The 18,505-nt window shown below is 40.5% G+C and overlaps 1 protein-coding gene across 28 annotated transcripts in view; it reads left to right on the forward strand.

Annotated features, from left to right (window-relative positions):
* The window catches only part of LOC310899705 (uncharacterized protein), a 221,537-nt gene that overhangs the window by 49,922 nt on the left and 153,110 nt on the right, over window positions 1–18,505 (forward strand). For 15 of the 28 annotated variants that reach the window (XR_014584572.1, XR_014584573.1, XR_014584574.1 and 12 more), the window contains one exon: window positions 8,708–8,781. Coding sequence is in view for 9 of the 28 variants with exons in the window: in XM_083836476.1 (XP_083692602.1) it covers window positions 8,708–8,781; window positions 10,183–10,294 (186 nt within the window). In the remaining 19 variants the exon portion in view is untranslated. Of the gene's footprint in view, window positions 1–8,707; window positions 8,782–10,182; window positions 10,295–11,395; window positions 12,024–18,505 lie in introns of those variants that run through there. The other 13 variants (XR_014584570.1, XR_014584571.1, XM_083836476.1 and 10 more) reach the window with 3 other exon arrangements.

Below are 18,505 nucleotides of genomic sequence, written 5' to 3' on the forward strand. Positions count from 1 at the left end.
CCCAGTCTTGGAGGCACTGTGAAGGTGAACGCATTAACAACAGTGTAAGAATCCTGCAGCAGTGAGCACCTTAGGGAAACCTGTGAGTAAACGAGACAAATGTGGTATGAGGCGGGTGGATAAAAGTGAATCATCTGGGAGGAACCTTCTCTCAAATGCTGCAGAAAAATACCAGACAGTCGTCTTGAAAGCTGACTGCACATTTGTTTTAAGGAGACTTTTAAATGCTTAAGACTTAATTCTGAATGTATTGGCTTTTGTGTATTCATGTAAGCGCTTCAGTTCCTTGTACGCATTGGATATCCATTTACATTCAAGAATGCATCACTTCTTTATTAAATATACACTCTGAGGTCCTAACATACTGGCTCTAAGTAGTGGTTCTCCATTCATGTGTACTTTACCCCTTCTAAAACATTTAGTTCTGTGTAAAACATTTAACTTCCTTGCTATCTGTAAGTACTGTGGTAGCTATCTGCCTAGCTAAGGGAGACAAAGATTAGCTGTTTATTAACATAAATAATGTTTTAAACCTCACCAAGGCTTTTTAAATAACAGAGATGCAAAGATATCTTAATACAAAAATGGTTTGGGATTAAATGTAATGTACAGAGAAATAAGTGTATATGTTAGAAAACCAGAATAATGTTCAAACTAGTCAAAATAAGTACTTATTTATTTTAAAAAATGTTTACTGTTTAAAACTTCTAATATTTGGTTTTTGCTTTTAGGTAGCCAGAATCTTCCTACTAACACTTTTTCCCAAATTCTTTGCAAGGTGTAGTAGCTAAGTAATTCGATAGCTAACTGACAATAATTAGCCTATTAAGATGATTAATGCTTATTCAGGACATTTAATTTGCTTGCTATAAGCACGGTGAGACAGCTAATTTGAAGTTATGCCAAATGCAGTATTTAGTTTTTATATACAACATTTGTTTGGCTTTCCAAATGTAAAATAATTGACAAGAATAATCATAGCCATGGATGTTAGGTCAGCAAGTTTTCATTTCTCCTTTTAATAACAATGATGTGTTACTTAGTGAACCAATTAGCAAGGTAAACTTTACTTGTATTAAAAAAAATGCATAAGGCTAAGGAAGAATTTCTAAATTGTAGTTAATGAAATGTCAGCGAAGATGCATATTCTGTCACTTTTGCCCAGGTGAAAACCATCTGTCCTATACAGATAGCATTTCTCCAACTCTTCACAAGGAAGAAGGATCCAAGGTCATTTTTATACACCTTGTGATCAGGGTTGAAATTATATATTTATTTTTTTGATTTATGAAAGTCAATTAAACTACTACACCTGAGCCAGAGGTTCAAATAAATAGACAGTGAAAGAATAAATTTCTTCAGTCATTGCTACAACCCTCCCTCACTTTTTTTTTTTATCCTGGGAAAAGCCTACATTTTGTGTGGCTCTTGTATCCCCTTTGGCATATTGGGAGAGGCACCGTTTCTCTTCTGCTGGTTGGCCAGGTTCTTTGCTCCAGATAGCAGGACGTGCTGTAAAACTTGGTGCTCTTCACCAAACTGCCCCTGGATTTGAAACTGGCCTCCCTAAGAGCACTCTAAAGGGGTGAGCCAGTAGGGGAGCCATGTCGGGGCTTGTAGGGAGAAAAAAACTTCTGCAGTCGTCTAGAAAGCAATCTGATCTTTTTGGAAGCTAAGGGTAAGGTGTTTCTTCACTATAACTGTTGACATTTTCTTTAAAATTTGACTTGGGTTTCTGCCTCTGAGGCAGAATACTTTATAAAAACCCACTGTGGACATCACAGAGAAGTAGGTAGCATGATCTAAATCCACATAACCTGCAATCTAATCATCTCTGCTTAATAAACATCTCCGCTTGTTTGGCACAAAAGGCATTTTCAGCTAAGTAAATGGCAGTGGCTGGAGATGGGGATTCCTGATGGGAAACAGAAGGGTCTACTTTTGTGAAGTGCCCTACATTTTTTAACCATCTATCAACCTCAAATTTGAAATACTTGGGAAATGTAGCAGTATATTTGTTCTTGTTCATGCCATTGTTTCATCAAACTGCTGAGAAAGCAAAGTGTCCAGATGTTTTCTGACTGATGAATAAGAGGAGGAAGAGGCAATTGTTCTCTTAGAGGTGATGACAAAACCCAAAGTCTCTGTCGGTTGCCCAGGGTCCTTCTAACCTTTTGTTATTCGGAGGAAGCCGGCAGCTTGTATTAATCCGTATAAAAATAGTGGACCTATTTCTGTCCACTTGATCTCCCCTACCCTGAAATGATCACAAGCTAATAGTGCAGGTTATAGCCTGCATTTATCCCAGCACTTCCACTTTGTCGCCAAAGCACTGTCATAGCATTTCCGACTGTCTTGCAAGGAGCCAATTAGCATGTCCTGAATCCAGTTAAAGTAGAATATAATAGCTCTGTTTGCACTAGTAAACTAAGCAAGGCCAGGCACGGACTCGAATACAGCACTGCAAGTGTTCGTAGGGCTTTGCTGCTATCATGTTGATGATGTGATGTTGATGCCAACTAGCTCTCTCCCAGATGATGCCCAGGTGGGGGTGAGGGGGTTGCACTGGCCAGAGGTTTTCCAATAAGCTGTGTGGATGAGGGCCCACATGGTGCGCGAGGCAAAAACCTGGCCCAGAGCTGAGCCATGCCACACCATGTAGGCCTTTGTCTGGTTTTGTTTACAATTCCAGCCAAAGACACATGAGAAACTGTTCACTCTGAGTAAGGTCATGGGGACTCACTGGATACCCACCACCGTCTTAGGTTGTCTTTATTTTTTGATTGGCATCTCCCTGTACTTCATTACCACCTTTCTAATTTAGAGGAGCGTGGGGACCAATTTAAAATCCACTGAAACAGCCTTTGGCTCTCTGCAGTGGATCCTGGATCAGGGCCAGGGGGTAAACTGCTAGTGGCAAGCTTACAGTAGTGCTCCCCTTGTGGGTGCCACTGCTGGGGTTACTGGGGTGGCTGGAGATCGTCACAAAAGCGGCTTGGCAGGTTAACCCTGTGACAAGCTGTGAGGTCTCAGGGGAATTGCTCCAGAGTTTTAAAAACAATTACAGTTCTCTCTCTGTGTCTGCCGGACTATCATGCTTCCAACATGGAGAAGTTTTTTTGGCTATGATGAAGCTCCCTCTGTCTTTGTACTCCAGCTAAACTAATCAGAGATTAATTTGCCTCTTTATTAGCTCAGTAGTCAAACACACATGATGTAGCTGTTTTGTGAGCTCACCTCTAAAACAGATTATAGCAATGCTAAAAAAAAAAAAGCCTCCTAGCATTGCAGATATATCCACTTAGTACAATACTAGTCATGTATTAAAAATGCTTCTGATCTGGTATTACCAGGGAAAATTAACTGTAAACTGAAAGGAAAAGTGGTACATCACGCTTCAGACTCACTCTTTCAAGCATGGATTTATTCAGATCTAGTGCCTGAGCAATTTAAGTACATTAGTCAGTAATTCAGCTCTACTTATTCACAGGTAAAAAAAGTCGTCATTTTCTTAGTTTTGTGAAAATTGTTCTGATGGAAATGCAGATCTTCAGGAAAAGCTCTGACATGGTTTAAATAGTCCATTCCCTATTGCTGATCACTTATATGGGGCCAAGGTCTGCCCCAGTGGAGGCAAAGTTCTCAGCTAAAGCAAAACAGTGAAACGTGTTTGTGGGAGAGCAGCTGTCTAAGAAAAGTTGCTGCTTTGCTGCATTCCACCCAGGCTGGTAGTTGAAAAGCGGTAAGGATGCATCACTAACAGATAAATCAACCCGACCAGTTATTGCAACAAATGCATTTCTTTAAATTGAAGCAATATGTGCTTGAAACATGCTGAGGCTCAGAGAGTAGGGTCCACAGTAGGCTTTCCAATGAAGGAATATTTTATTTTTTTTTCATTACAGATATGATCATTCATATTTGGGTTTCTTTGCTGTTGAAAACTTAGCCAAAACTTGAAAGTGTTTGATGTAGTCGGGCAGCCTTGAATTCACCATACACAAGCTAAAAATCCAGTGATGTGGAAGTCGCAGTCTATTTATTTATTTATTTACTATTTCAGCTGTGGTTTGCTCCGTTCTGCTCCCTTCTTTTTAAATACCACCTGAAGGTCCCTGGTTGTTTGTGCATCACTGATACAATTCTTTTGCAACAGAAAAACAAAAGAAGGCACTAGTGCTTTGAATAGAGGGTGCCTGATTGATAAGCTAGTTGCAGCCAAACCTGCTCTGGCTAATTGTCTTTCAAATGCCCTCATTAATCAAACAGAGGAGTAACTCTGACAGGAGGGCTGTCACTGTTTTCATGATTTCCTAGCACTCCTGCGCAGTGTGAGACCTGGCTGCATCCCCAGCCCATGGCCTTTAAAGCGGTTTGAACGCCTGCTTGCTGCGGAGCACACCTGGCTTTGGCGGGATGGGGGCCTGCCCAATGCCGAGGCATCATCTATCCCCGGAGACCAATTTAGCAGTTACTTAATGATTCATAGCGTGATGTCTGGAAATGAGTGCTCCACACGATAACATACATAAACAAATTTAATTAGTTTTCCCCTTTTTTGCATAAGTAGCCACCAGTGTATTAAAGCTGCAAACAAACCAGGTAGGCTGCCTGAAAAGCACTGAAGCTGGTTAACAGCCTGTCTTTGAAAAAGGCAGTGGTGGTTTCTTTCAGCTGCTGATAGTCAGTGGTGCTGGCTTGGTCTGCTCCTGGGGTTGCCAGGTCCTCTTGTTATGGAAGAAGGAAGCAGTGATCACAGCTATTTTCTACTCTAGATGTAGAATTGCGTACCTACAGAAAGGCTTCAAACCATCTCTTGTCTGCTCCCATTCAAGGCTGCAGAATATAGAGGTTTTTTGGATGTGTTTCTCAAGTGTTTCATATATTTCCCATTTGCAGTCTGTTCCAAGTATCTGAACACCTTAGGTTTGTGTTTACTGAATGATTTTTTTTATTTTGGCATTTGACATGGGATTTTTTTATTTTGGGATTTCCATACATGAGGGCACTGTAAAATTATTTCTAGTCGCTCACACTAAAAAGTAAGGTGAAGTGCTTCATCCTTAAGAAAGTAAATTGAAGGCTTAAGTGACAGGGTGACTCCTTTCTTTTTTTTTTTAACCTCTTGCAACATTGCACAATTAACACTTGTGCTATATGAATTGTAAGGAGGTTTTGTTTCTCTGCTGTTAAGTGTTTCCTGTAGTCTGTGGAACAAGGTTCTAGAGCTGATTGTCCAGAATAATATATTGTTATTCTGCTGAGGAATGCAAGTGAATATATTTGTGTGGAAAAAGCGTTGTTCTGCATGTACTCATACTGTGTGAAACTTTAATAACATTCCATGCGGCTGAAAATCATTCAGTGGAGCACAAAGTATAGAGAAGTCTCGTATCAGAGGGATGCGATGAGCTCTGGTCAGCAATACAATATATAAGGGATTATATGAATGAGTTCTGCCCTTTTTCTTTTGCTTTGTTCTTTATAAGATCATGTAAGGCTGCCCATAATGTTGAGTAATGTTTGATATTTTTGGACCATGGAAGATGTTTAATGATGTGAGTTGATTTCTTGTTTAGTGCAAACTAGTTTAGATATAAACACTTTTTTTTTTAGTTTTTTCCTAACCATAGTCATAAATGATCTTATCTTTTTCAAAATGTGATCCTTCTCATAGATTTTAGGGGCTGAATGTTACTAATTGCTGCTGATGATTTGATAGCCAGGCATGACTACTGATCAGCTGGACCGGTTGCCACTGTGAAACGCTTTGGCCAGGGAAGAAGCACTGTTGCTGTTATGGTCATTCCAGTCCAATGTGAACGTTCACAGGCACAGTTGTGTTCATAAACATTTCTGGTTGGCTTGTCCAACATGCTGGTAAAGACATCTATTTCAGATCACGCATTAATTAGAAGAGCGCGTTCCATCCTAAAATGAATTAGAACCAGCTAATCTGCAAGTTAAATGAAAGTGCAAGCTTGCACTAGAAGATAAGCGATGTTTATTTTAACATTGTGTTAGTTGATGTTTCCAAAACGATTCACATTCTTAGCTGGTCTTTTCCTCTTCATTTGGGAACAGCTTCCAGACTGAGGGTTATTCCTGTGAGGAGTGTCTTTTTCTTTAATAGGGAAGTTCTCGCAGATCTTGGTTTTAGATTGCAAACTGCCTAAAACAGGCACTTTGCTTTCCTAAGCATGCGCAGGAAAATCATGGCACAGAATGTGTCAGTTCAGGTGTCCTGCAGTCACCACTGTATAAGCATACTTGATCAAGGGGGACCAAAACTTGATTTAAGATGATATTTTACTCTCTGCAAGTGAAATTCTGTCTCCAGCAAGTTCAGTGGGAATCCTGTTATTGACCTCAGTGGGGCCAAATTTTGCTCCAGGTCTTTAGCTTTTGTACAGGTATTGCCACTATGAAAGCAATTTGGACAGAGGGTGGGTGGGTTCTCGGGGGACAAGATTGCTTGTGACCTTTCTTTTAGAAATTTAACAGATTTTTAGCTCATTTGTGCCAGTACCTCCCAATGCCCATTTTTGGACAGTATTTTCTGTCTTGCTATTAATTTTATATCAAGGCATTTTATTTTACTGTGAGGGCCAGGTCTCCAAGTGCAGTGATTGATAGGGTGTGTATACTGGGGTGACTACTGCCTCTTTCTTTCTCTTTAGTAACCAAAAGCTAAGAGCTTTATGGGGTATATTTAAAAACTAGGTACCTGCTCCTAAAACTTGACTGGCTTTCACCAGTGGCCAGTAGCATGGAGGTAAACATTTCCCAGTGGCTGTGATTAATTTTCTGGACTCATTCAATGCCTTTATATTGTACTCTGTGGGCATTCATAAGGATTTCTAATCAGTGCCACCATGCCCCTTATAAATCTGTTCTCAGGACTTTTGTCTTAGTAATAAAAGCTTGTCCTGCTGTGAAACATGACTTGAAGGTCTCCACATACAGGCAGAATTATTCTTATTTTTACTGCATTTGAAAAGCCTTTCTTACATGTTGCCCTCATCCTACAGAAACATGTTCTGTATTTTTTTCTGTGTATAACACAAAACCAATGAATTTTTAAAACTGAAATATGTAGACCACTAACTACTTCTGTACAGAGAGTGTGAAGGGGAATCAATCCTAAATTAATCTATAAAAATAATGCCATGAACAAAATACTTGCTCTTTCCGTGTACAGAGAGTGATACCTAGAAAAAGACCAGAGCTGTGAGATTTGGGAACACAGAGGAATAAGAGACCTTCAGACAGAGGAGTGGTTTTGTCAAGTTCAGTTGTTAACTTTAATTAGGCCATTTAAACCCATATATGCTTCCTTTCTGCTACTGTTTATTGTGGGCTGTATGGCTACAGCCTTGTAACTGTCACCTGGATGCTCGTGCTGGCTGGCTGCTTCTGAAGGGCCCTTGCTGGGCCGAAGCTGTCTGCTTCTGCCTCTGTTCCTGTTGGCTCTTTGAGATGAGGCTTCCTAAAATGTGGTTGGCAGTAAGATACAATGAGGAATCAAAATTTGTGTTTAAGCACTTTTTCAAGAACTATGAGAGTTCAAACCATTTTAAACCTTCAGGTATAAGTTTTTCAGACCTTAGCGTGACATGAAGAGGGACCCTTTGAGAAGAGCCAGAGCCTGATGCTCAGCGTAGTGCAGGTGCCCCCTTGACAGCCCCAGGCTGCTGTGTTTGGTCCTTGGGGTTCTCTGGCCACCTTGGTGTGCTGTGGAGCGGTGCATGACAGCTCAGCCTCTTAGGTAATCGTTGGTGTTTTTGGTGTCCTGGTAAATGAGGAGCTTGGTTTTGTCCTGTCTCTTAACTTCGGTGTGTAGTCCTTGTGATCCCTCATGGCAACTCTGCAGCCATGTAAATAAAACACTTGTTTGGGAAATAAATTGCTAGCAATTTACACTTTAGATCCACATGTGGAGTACTTGCAATATTTATGAGAAAAACACGCTGCCATTCCCATTTGAGATCAGCCATGGGTTTTAAGCTAAGCCTCTGGTTAAATGCATTCCTATGTGGGACAGTTATGAATCATTGGCAGAGAGCTTCCCTAAAAATACACTTAAGTGTAGCATCTGATTGCATGTAGTTAAGCACAGCAGTGTTTAAAATCTGCTAAAATTCAGGAAGTGAATAGGACATCGGTAGATGACGGCTCCAGTTTCAGAGCTGGCATTACTCACAGCTTCACGTGGGATGGGGTTCGCGTTCTACATTCACACAAGCAGGAAAGGAGAGTCTGCCACAGGGTAACTGCAAGAAGATCAGTAATCAGATACTAATAACTTGACTGACTGCTGGAGGCGCCTTTTTGAGCAAATAGATTGTTCCGTAGCAACGCTGTATAGAGTGAAATTGTGGTTAGGCAGACTGAAATAAATGGATAGAGTTGAATGAAACTGATGAATTTTTTGATTTGTTTTAGCTGGTCATGTGGCAAAATTTTTTTATTTAGTGATGATAGTTGTGATATATTAAAAATGAACAAGTTCATAAAGAAGATCTCTTCAGTAGCATTTTTTTCATCTTGGTTTCCCTCTTGTTTTTTTGTATGTCATTTTGATTACTGTTCAAAGTTATTTTATTAGCTGTGACTTTTTTATAACAAGAAAAAACACCCAAAGCATACTTAAAATAAACAAGGTGGCAATCTAATACTTAAAGAACGCTGTATTTATGTATTACAGAAATAACATTGTTCGTTCAGACTTGACGAGAGAGAGATGGGAATACATTGTACATCGGTGGAAGAAGACATATGGTAAGAGTTTGCCATTAAAGGGAAAACATATAGGACTGTCATTTAAGTTAAATGCTGATGGATCATGGATTAGATTCTATCTGAGGGCTCATTTAGCCTTAAGGTATAGAGTATATCCGTGAGTACAGTGCTAATGGTGGGTGTTGCTCTAAGGGATCATCTGTCCAAAAATAATAATTGAAAGGACCTTCCTGAATGTCTAACATCACCTTATCCCACTGGAAAAATATGTAGCTGGAAGACTTCTGTTATGAAAGGGATATGCATGGAACTGCTTCTTTCGGTAGCGTATCCTGTAATTAATTTGTATGTTGCTATGAAGTTACAAAGGCTTAAAACTAAAGTTCCTTATCAATAGACATGGCTGGGAAGAAGAAGTTAGCGGGACTGTCGGGGGACAAAATGCAGTTACTGATGAAAGATATGCTCATCACGCTTTATAATAATAGAAGTGTACGCACTGAAAGCGCTTCACTGGTGGTTCCGGAAAGTTATCCTGTGGAAGTCAGCTCTGAACAGGAGAGAACAAACAAAAACATTAATACTTCAACAGACAGTTACACTCATTTTTGCCTTTTCATTTTTTTTTATTGTGGGGTCCTACTGGCTTGGATCTGCAAATAATTAAAACAAAGGCAGTAGTCTTGTGAGTGCTAGGACTGTGAGAGTCAACAGAAATGTAACTTGGTAGTTTGGTGTGAAAATTTGAGTTTTACAGAGTGGATACTTAACACTGCTGGTTTGCCAAATATATTGGTTTGAGTTCTAAAAATTGTGGGTGGAATTCAGGTGTCTTCACCACAGTATCATAAATGTAGATGTCTAAATGAGGGGAAGTCACCCTACATTCGCTTCACAGTCAATTGAGGAAAAATGAGCACCTTCAGAGATTCATCTTAGCCTGAAATGGGCAGGTCAGATGAATTGCCCCCTGGAGATGCCTGTTTCTCTCCGTTGACTGTAGAAAAACGTACAGTGACAAATTCAGAATTAAACGCCTAACCTTTTGATGTCTAAAGCTAGGTTAGATGAATCTCAACACGTCTTGATAAGGACAGGCTCTGTCAGCTGTACCAGTGTTGAATAACACCTCCCTCAGGGGTACTTCTGTGGGGCTATTTCTGGAGTGAATTTAGAAGGTCTGACTGAGAAGTTCTGGGGGTCCCCAAGCAGAATGTTCCCAATGCTGATTTCAGGTTTTCATTTTCCTTTTTAGTTTCATTGGCGGTAGTTGGTTTTATTCTAAATGGAAAAAGACTAATCTGTTTTTTTTTCCCCATGGAATCTTAATATTTTATTCTGTGCAGTGTTAAAGTGGCTGTGTAACTTCTGCAAAAGCTGAAAACTGTCTGGTATGTGTTGTCCAAATTTCCTCTCCCCATTTGTTGTATTGCAAAGTAGATGGCTGCTTCCTTGTTAGCCTGGTAAGCATAGTGGAATGGGAGAAAAAGAAGTTTTTTTTAAAGGCTGGCAAAGAATGCCACTCTTGGAGAACATCTGTGAAGCTGAACACGTAGGTAGTTTCATCACTGAAATCTTTACCATGTTTTAGAAAACAGTGTGTTTTTTTTTAAGAGGGATATGTGAATGAATCCTTTTGTTGTCGTATGTAACACTGGGTATTAATGGAGTAAATCCAGGAAGGATGTAATGTTACAAAAAGATTTAAAGATATGTTATGATTGTGTGTAGTCTGCAAATTAGGTAAACAAGAACGATCAGAAGTACTCTTTCTTAAAAAGGAGATAGCCAACAGTTGATTATTCAGCTATGGTGTGATATAATATTTTCAGCCTTTTAGGTCACAGAATAGTTTTCATGCTCAACTACCGCAAGTATAAAACAACTTGAACATAATAGGAGCAGGAGGGCTTTTTACTACTGCCAGAAATCCCCAGATGTAGGAGGAAGGAAAAAGTCCCAGTAGTATCTGACTTTTTGTGTATTTTCTGTTGCTCAGAGAACCTGCCATGCATATAATAATCAGAACTTTGTGCTTGAGGTCATACTGGTTCAGTGAACTTATACCCAAGCTGATGTTTTCAGTTAGACTGTTCTGAATCTTCTGACAGTCACAGATGGGCCAAAGTGGCTCAATGGTTCAAACTGCTTGTCTCCCTCCTCCATCCATTTTTTTATTCATATTTTGAGGAATATTTAAAAGAGAACATAGATTGCCCAAGAATCTTGTATATTTTGTTTAATTTTTTTTCTTTTTTTTTTAATTTCGTTTTAAAAAAAAAATCCAAACACACAAATCCAACCAAGCATATGGAGAGAGCTTTTACCAAACTTTTACCAACTCCGGAAAATTCGGATTTGCACAGACTTGCTTGTATGTCCTTAAATTAAGTCCCTCCTTATTTAAACATTGCCCGATATTACCTACCATCCCCAAATACTCTTTTATGGAGAAATATAGCCATGAATTTGGCTGTTTATACTTCAGTAGGAAAATGCATAGGGAAGGCAGGCTTCATTCTCTGAATTGGATTCATGTGCCTACTTCAGCAATAGTGTTAGGATCTCTAAACAATGGCAATAAACCTTTCTATAATTCAGATATAAGCAGGTATGTTGTATAATACTCTGCATCCTTCTCTGAACAATTCAGAAATGAGGTAATTTTGACTGCCTGGAGTTGAGAGGATGTTGCTAATTGGTCTTGTGTGTACAACCACGTCAACGAAGGAGGTCCTGGACTTCAATGAGGAAGTTGTGCAGTAGTAAAAATGTTTATCAGAACCATCTCCATGCAGTGGGCTGCTTCATCTGGATTTACTTTTGAATTAACCCTGTGTTAGGTCTGCAAAAATAATCTCTGAAGTCTGTTCCTCACTCCTATCATCTCTCTCCATTGAAAATGATGTCCTCAAAGAGAACAAGAGCAGAAGGCAGCCTCCTCTGTGTAAGAGCTTTGAGAACTGCTAAAGGCTTGACTTTAATATATGTATGTGATAATATCGCTATTATAAGGCATGTTTTGACCACATAGGCAAACAACTAAGATAAAGTCTGGCTCTGATTTCTGTTAATGAATATATTTCTTATAATGCACAACCTTCTTAATGGGGTAAATCCTTCATCAGAAAGATGAGCAAAACTGAATAAAACCAAATATATTAATCGTGTGAAGGGCAAGCTTCCTTGTGTTTCTGTGGCAGTTACTATTTGCAATCTGTAGACAGGTGAGACTTTGAAATAGAAACATCACCTTTAATGACAGTGAATACTGGGATAAGTCTCTCAAGATTAGAGAAAAGCATTTTACCTTCACTATGGCATATGGACTAAAGCAGAAAAGTTTGCTTACACTACACAAGTGTTAAGACTATTACTGCCTTTTTGGGCTTCTTTGACAATAATGGTGAGAAGCTAACAGGATTAATGCATTCTCCAGGAAAATGATCAATCTGACAAAGCTGAGGAGGTAAGATATTAGGCACTTCATTTGGAGGAGTGTTTGTGCGAGGGGTGGTTCTTCAGCAGGCACAAGTCAGGAGAAGCCCAAGTTATCAGTCCTTTAACAAAGAAACTTTCTGTAGGACCTCACTGCATGTTTCAAAAAGTTTAAGAATATAGTCATAATCGTGACTGTTATGCTGTGTACAGAATGTTTCAGGTTGGACTTGAGAAAATGAGCCCATAGCCACAAGTAGTGTAAACAACAGAATTGGTACAGCAGAAATGTCTCCCTTTGCAGTCAGTCCCTTGTTTTAAGGAAAACATTTCTGGGCCTTGGAAATGGACTGTCTGAGCCAGTTATTTAGGCACTAATGTGAAAAAATACTAGTGGAAGTTTTTTGGTTGTTTTTTTTTTTTAGTAGTGCTAATTTGTGATAGGAAATGAGATGTCAAAGTACATCATTCAAGTCTTCATAACACTTCTTTCTTGCCTGCAGCGATCAGCAAAGAAGCAACTGCATTTAAGATACCAGTATTAGAATTCATCGCTAAGTCTCAGCTGAGATCAAGAGAGTCATGCCAGCCATTCCTCTATTTCAGGTGTCTACAGACTAAGTTTGTTTAGGAGGTTTTCTTCCCAATCAGCTCTAGAAGTACTTTGGAAAATGGAAATATGATTGAAAAAAAATAATCATGAGGATCGTAGGTATGCAGACCAGGTTCTCATAAAAATGCCAAATTTGAAGGCTTAATAAATAAAATTTTGAGCAAATTGGAGGCAGAAATAACTTTATATTTACAGAATTCACAAATCAGGACTTCGTTCAGACTTGGTTTTGAAAATTCAGTTTGGACTTAATATTGTGGTGGTGTTTTTTCTTTATATAGTGTGAACAAATACATGGATGTTACTGTGTTTATCTGTAGTCCTAAATCATTGTATGCACTGAGTTTGTCTCACTTTTTTCCATTTCATGCATGTGTTTGTGTGTAGCTGGCAGTTTAACATGCCATCCGGAGACAGAAACTGCTTGCTTTGACAAGGGCAGACTGGAAAGGTGGCAAGATTCTCTGAATCAGGCCAGAGCAAGCTATTTCATCAGGCAGCCTAGGACTCCCTTCTTACAGGAAAAAAAGGGAAAATGAATGCTATGGAATTTAAAATAACTATTTCAGCTTTTCTCTAGCCTGGAAAACGTTCCTCTTGGGCAATATTCTGTTAATGACCACTGTTGGGCCAGATGTTCACACATGTAAATTAGTGGATTTCCATTGACTTCAGTGGAACTGAGCCAGTTTACACCATCTGAGGATCTGTCCCCTCAGCTTTCTTTCTAAACCAGCAGTGACTTTAGATAAGGGAACCATTGGCCATAGTTCCAGTTTCCAGGGGAAAAGAAAATTCATGTTAGTATTTACATCATCAACGTGAGTACAGATTAAACTGTGAGAAGGAATCAAAGTAGTTCAAATAAGCAAATCTAAGAACACTGAATGTAATCATGTGCTTTGTTTTGCAATGAGGTTTTTTATCAAAACAAAACTTTGTAGCTTCTAGACAGTCAGTCTTCAAAGCTTCTGATATCACTTGGGCCACTGGAGTGGAGTAAATTGAATATATGAACATGAAAAAGATCTGAAATGTTTGTCGTCATTTTTTTTAAATTAAGACTTAGACTTGTGCAGGGCCTCTAAGAAATGGGATGAGCTCTGAACTGGGTGCATTCCTTCTGCCTTTCTATTCTGCTCCCATTCAGCACTTATAATGGTAATGAAGTCTAATTACAAATGCATGTGACTGCCTGTTGTAATCTGTCAGTGTGTTTCTGAAAAACCTTGTGCCAGTTCAGTATTGGTCATTAGATAATAAGGATTGATAAAACGTAAGGGGCAAAATGTTAAAAATGCTACTATCGATTAGAACGCACCTTAATAATGAAACCATGGGCCTGGGGACGAAAGCCATGGATCATTTTGACAATTCGGCCTTAGATTGTGGATGAGACAGAGTGGGGACAATTAATCCCTCAGAGCCACAAATCACAAATAAAGTAGTTGCAGCTCATTACAACCTGACCTTGCTAAACGGCCTTGAAAACATAAGTGACCTTCTAGTATTTCAAAAGATTACAAAGCTCTATTGAGATTTTTTTAAAATGTTTGGGAACCCCATGACTTAATTTTAACAGAACTGTCTTGATGAAAGAAGCTTTTAACTTCACCACCTTTCATGAGCTAAATTGCTAGCATCTCGTGGAACTGATGGCAATACTGTAGGGGAATGGTCGGGAAAGATCTTAAAAGTCAAAAGTCTTGCTTTGTGCAATTAATCAGTGGAAGATTGTGCTACAATAGCTTTGAAGAGACAATAGTTTCAATGAACTATCTAGTAATTCCAGTTAGGTCTTTTATAAATGATCTGGTATTATTGGAGCCCTGCGTAATTACAGGAAAACACACTCCTTTGTGCACTGCAGCCAAGTTCCATCTCAAAACTGGGGAATATGTTCAGCAAAGTGTTTCATGAACTCTCCTTGTGTTTCCACCTACCCCTCTTTAAAATATCCTGACATGGCAATGAGGAGAGTGTGTGTGTTTTGCATTCATGTCTGTTCACATGTGCTGCAGATGTTCTTTGACTAAGTGGAGTCATGACTTGAATGCCTTGTCATGGGCTAATGCGTATGGAAATCACAAAGCATTAAGCTAGCTTACTGCATGACTAATCAAAGATCCCATGATAAATAGCTAGATTCACATCCCTAAATTTTCTGTTTAGAACTGTACACAAAGAACTGAGTTTCTAATGAAATAGGCCAGTTTAATTTCATCCTTAACATTGAGATAGGCTCAGCTCTTACATATTCTTCCTTCTGACTGTGGTAGATGGAGACATCCCTTTAACTTCTTCCTGAGAAGAGGTGATGATAACAATCTCTGGTGTTGTGGTAGCTGTGCGATATATTTGCATTGCTGATTGACTTGGTGCTTTGAACCAGGCCTACGTGTCTCTTTGCCTATTACTCTTTCTTCTTTTCAATGAATCTGAATGAGATGTTTCTAAAGGTCCTCAAAATACATGAAAGAAGAAAAGCCTTAATTTCCCATCCCCCTCCACTAGATAAATGCAGTTTCCAGTAATACCCCACTTCTCTGTAAATACAATAAATACGTAGCTTTTCCATGCCTATTCTAGGCAAGAGATAGGGTCTGTTGCAGTGCTGAAGGCTACCTGTTAGAGTGCTCTACCTGCACACCTCGCTGGTTTTGGTAAGAGATGCATTTAGCATGACTTCAGGGATGGTCATGGAGAGAGTAGCTCCAAGTTCAATAGCTCTTTGGCACATAGGGAAAGGCATCAGGTATCGTATCATAGTATGGAATCAGTAGATGAGCATACATCTGCTGACGCATGCTGACCCTCAGAAATGGCATGTGACAGATCATGTTTTTTGCAACAGTGCAATTTTCAAGATAGCTCTGAGATGTAGCCAGTGTAGAGGATGTTGCAAGAAACTGCTGAATGCATCATGAGCGGAAACAAGCCCCATTTTTGAAGTAAAGCCTTTTGGTCCACTGGCTGTGCAGGTAGCAAAGTGAAGAAAGCTCCATGCTGCTGTTAGAAGAACAGCCTGCTCTCGCAACAGCTGGATTTGGGGACAGCTTCCAGGTTGTTTCACCCTGTTATTACCAGGGCTGAGTTTCAGCCATGCTGGATCTCTTGCTTTGACACTGGGCTTGGATGATTGTGCTTTCTGTTTTGAGAGTGACAGAGAAGGGTGTGTTATTGCCCTCTGTAATACATTGATACTGGATCTATGCCGCTCTTATCGGCCTGGAAGACAGATGAACAAAAAGGTTCAGAATGCTGTCAGATGTATAAAATATTTGGGCATCATGGAGGCTCTGTAAGTTACTGTAGTGAAGTGAACAACCCTTTGTCTTGCATTTAAGCACTTGGCTCTGCCGTAGTGTAAGGCAGGAAGGTAAGGGGGAGTTACAGCTCCAAGGTCTGTTTGTGTAACCATGTTGGTTGCTTTCTGGGTCACAGCCTCTTAGAGCAGTGGGCAGCTGGCCCTTGGGAGTAGCTTCCTTGGCTAGCTACAGGGCCTTGTTGGGTAGGAGGGATGGAGGAGTGGATACACAGGGAAAAGGTGCACACAAGTCTTGGAGATAGATTGTAGAAGTGAAGGGGAATGTGTTTGACATACAGAAAATTCCTAGTCTTTAGCTGCCACTTCCTTGTTTCTTTGATTGGGTGAAGACCACATCAGTGTTTTTAGCTGCTTGTTTGGAAGCATAAGGTCTGTTTCCTCACAAAAGGAATTGTTCATTTGGTTTAGATCCTTATATTAGTCAACACTGTTAATTATGGTGTCCTGTCACCATAGCATACTCCACCAGCTGTGCAAGTGGATTCTCTGCTCACACAGCTCTCTAACTGTTGGCAACGGCCTCTCATGAATCCGTGTTCCTCTTTGTGGAGATCTCCTTCCACCTGCCCAGCACCGTACAGCCATGTTGGGCCCGCTGCCTCCTGGCTTCTCGCGGGCCTGGCTGCAGCCTGGTGCAGGGCCAGGCCTTTCTGCGCCAGGAGGCCATGGGGGGCTTCTGCCAGGGCTCTGCTCTTTACTGCTGGTCTACTGACTGCTCTGGTCCTGTGTTCTTTGCTGCTGAGAAACCCAAAGATGTCTTCCTGTGCAAGCCGAAGGAGTGCTTGGACTTCTGTAAGCTGGGGTATTCACCTCTGACCTCTGTACTGAAAGGAGGTGGAGAGTCTCGGGCCTGGCCTGAGGCAGGCCAGGCAGGGGTTCTTGGTGCCTAGCTTAGGTGTTAGTTTTTTCGTACTTAGGTCTATAAAGGCCCATATCTGCTTTTTTTTCCTCCTTTTTATAGATAGAATTAACAAAAGGCAATAGTATAATGCTTAGTGTTGGTTCTAAATGATCTGTTTTAAAACTTCAACTGCAGTTTCTTAGATTTTTATAATTTTCATTAAATAACTTCAGCATTATCTTTGCTGAAACTTTGTATTCTGGATGCCTGCATCATCTACTTCTGCCTGTTTGAAAATTTAGAAGGGGGAAAAAGTTTTATTCTTTCCAGGAAGAAAAGAAGGCAAAATACATTTTGTGTGTTCTTGTATCTGTTTGATAAGCTCCATCACACTGGTCTTTAGGCTCAGTCTAAAAAATCTGTGGGATCATTGTCTTTTGCTAGTCCAGTGAAAATCCATTAGGGAGAAGAGTGAAAAAATCTTTTTTTTTCACTCGATCAGTGAAGAGTTGGTAGTAGCTAAATTCGTTGAAATTATTGTCCGTACAGCACACACAGAGCACAGCATTGCAGGGGTTGAGCAAATCTCACTGAGGATTACTTATCACAGATTTTCAGGCTATTGTGGAATCAAGTGTAGGAACCTGAGGCGCGTGCCCACCCAGCGCGGTGCAGCGTGCTTCTGGGGGCGCTGGGGCTGGGTGCTCAGCTCTGTGCTCTGAGCGCAGCACGAGATGGCAAGGCTGACGGCAAGGAGGTGCTCTGGGGGCTTTGGGGTTCTCTTTACTGTCACTCAGACTGAGAAGGAGAAGAAGATCTACGTAATTGTAGAACTGAGGAGCTGTAAGAGGACTAGGCTGGGACTGGCACCTAGGAGTCAGCGTGGATATGGGTTGGGGCAGGAAGCAGAAAGAAAAAAGGTGGGGAACCTGGACTGGAAGAGTCAGGGTTGCACGTGCAAAGAGATTGGTGTAGGATGAGGACTGTGAGTAGGGAAGAACTTGAGAGAAGCATTTGTGGTGGCAAGTGTCAGGTGGGGACCAAAGCTGATTCTTCTCTAGACCTGAAAAGGAAAGCCCAAATCTGTGGTACCCGGTGCTCCTGGTCTGCCAGCAGGGAGACCTGTATGCCCCTCAGGCCTCCCTTCAGCCTGCTCTGTGCACAGGCTGCTCTTGTGCCTACCACGTGCCCTGTGTTTTGGTGTCAGTGATGTTCCATATAGTGCATCTTTCCTGGCTTTCTTTTTCTCTCCCATTTTGTATTTTTAACAATCTGTCAAATTACAGATTGAAGGGTACAAACACATGAACATTACAGTGTAACCAAGTGCTCAAAAGTTAAAATAATAGAAAAGGCTGTCCATGAAGCCTTAATTGGGCCCCCTTGTGTGTATACGTTTTGATACTGTTGCTAATTAAATGGTCACACACTGCTTTTTCCTGTGGACCCCTGCATCATTCTGTGCACTAAGTGGAAGATATCTGCTGAATGAGCACAGCTTTAAGTTTTTATTCTCACTGTGACTCAGGTAGTCCCAGGCCTG

Source organism: Anser anser (genome assembly GCF_964211835.1).
Source record: "Anser anser genome assembly, chromosome: 5".
NCBI lineage: Eukaryota > Metazoa > Chordata > Aves > Anseriformes > Anatidae > Anser > Anser anser.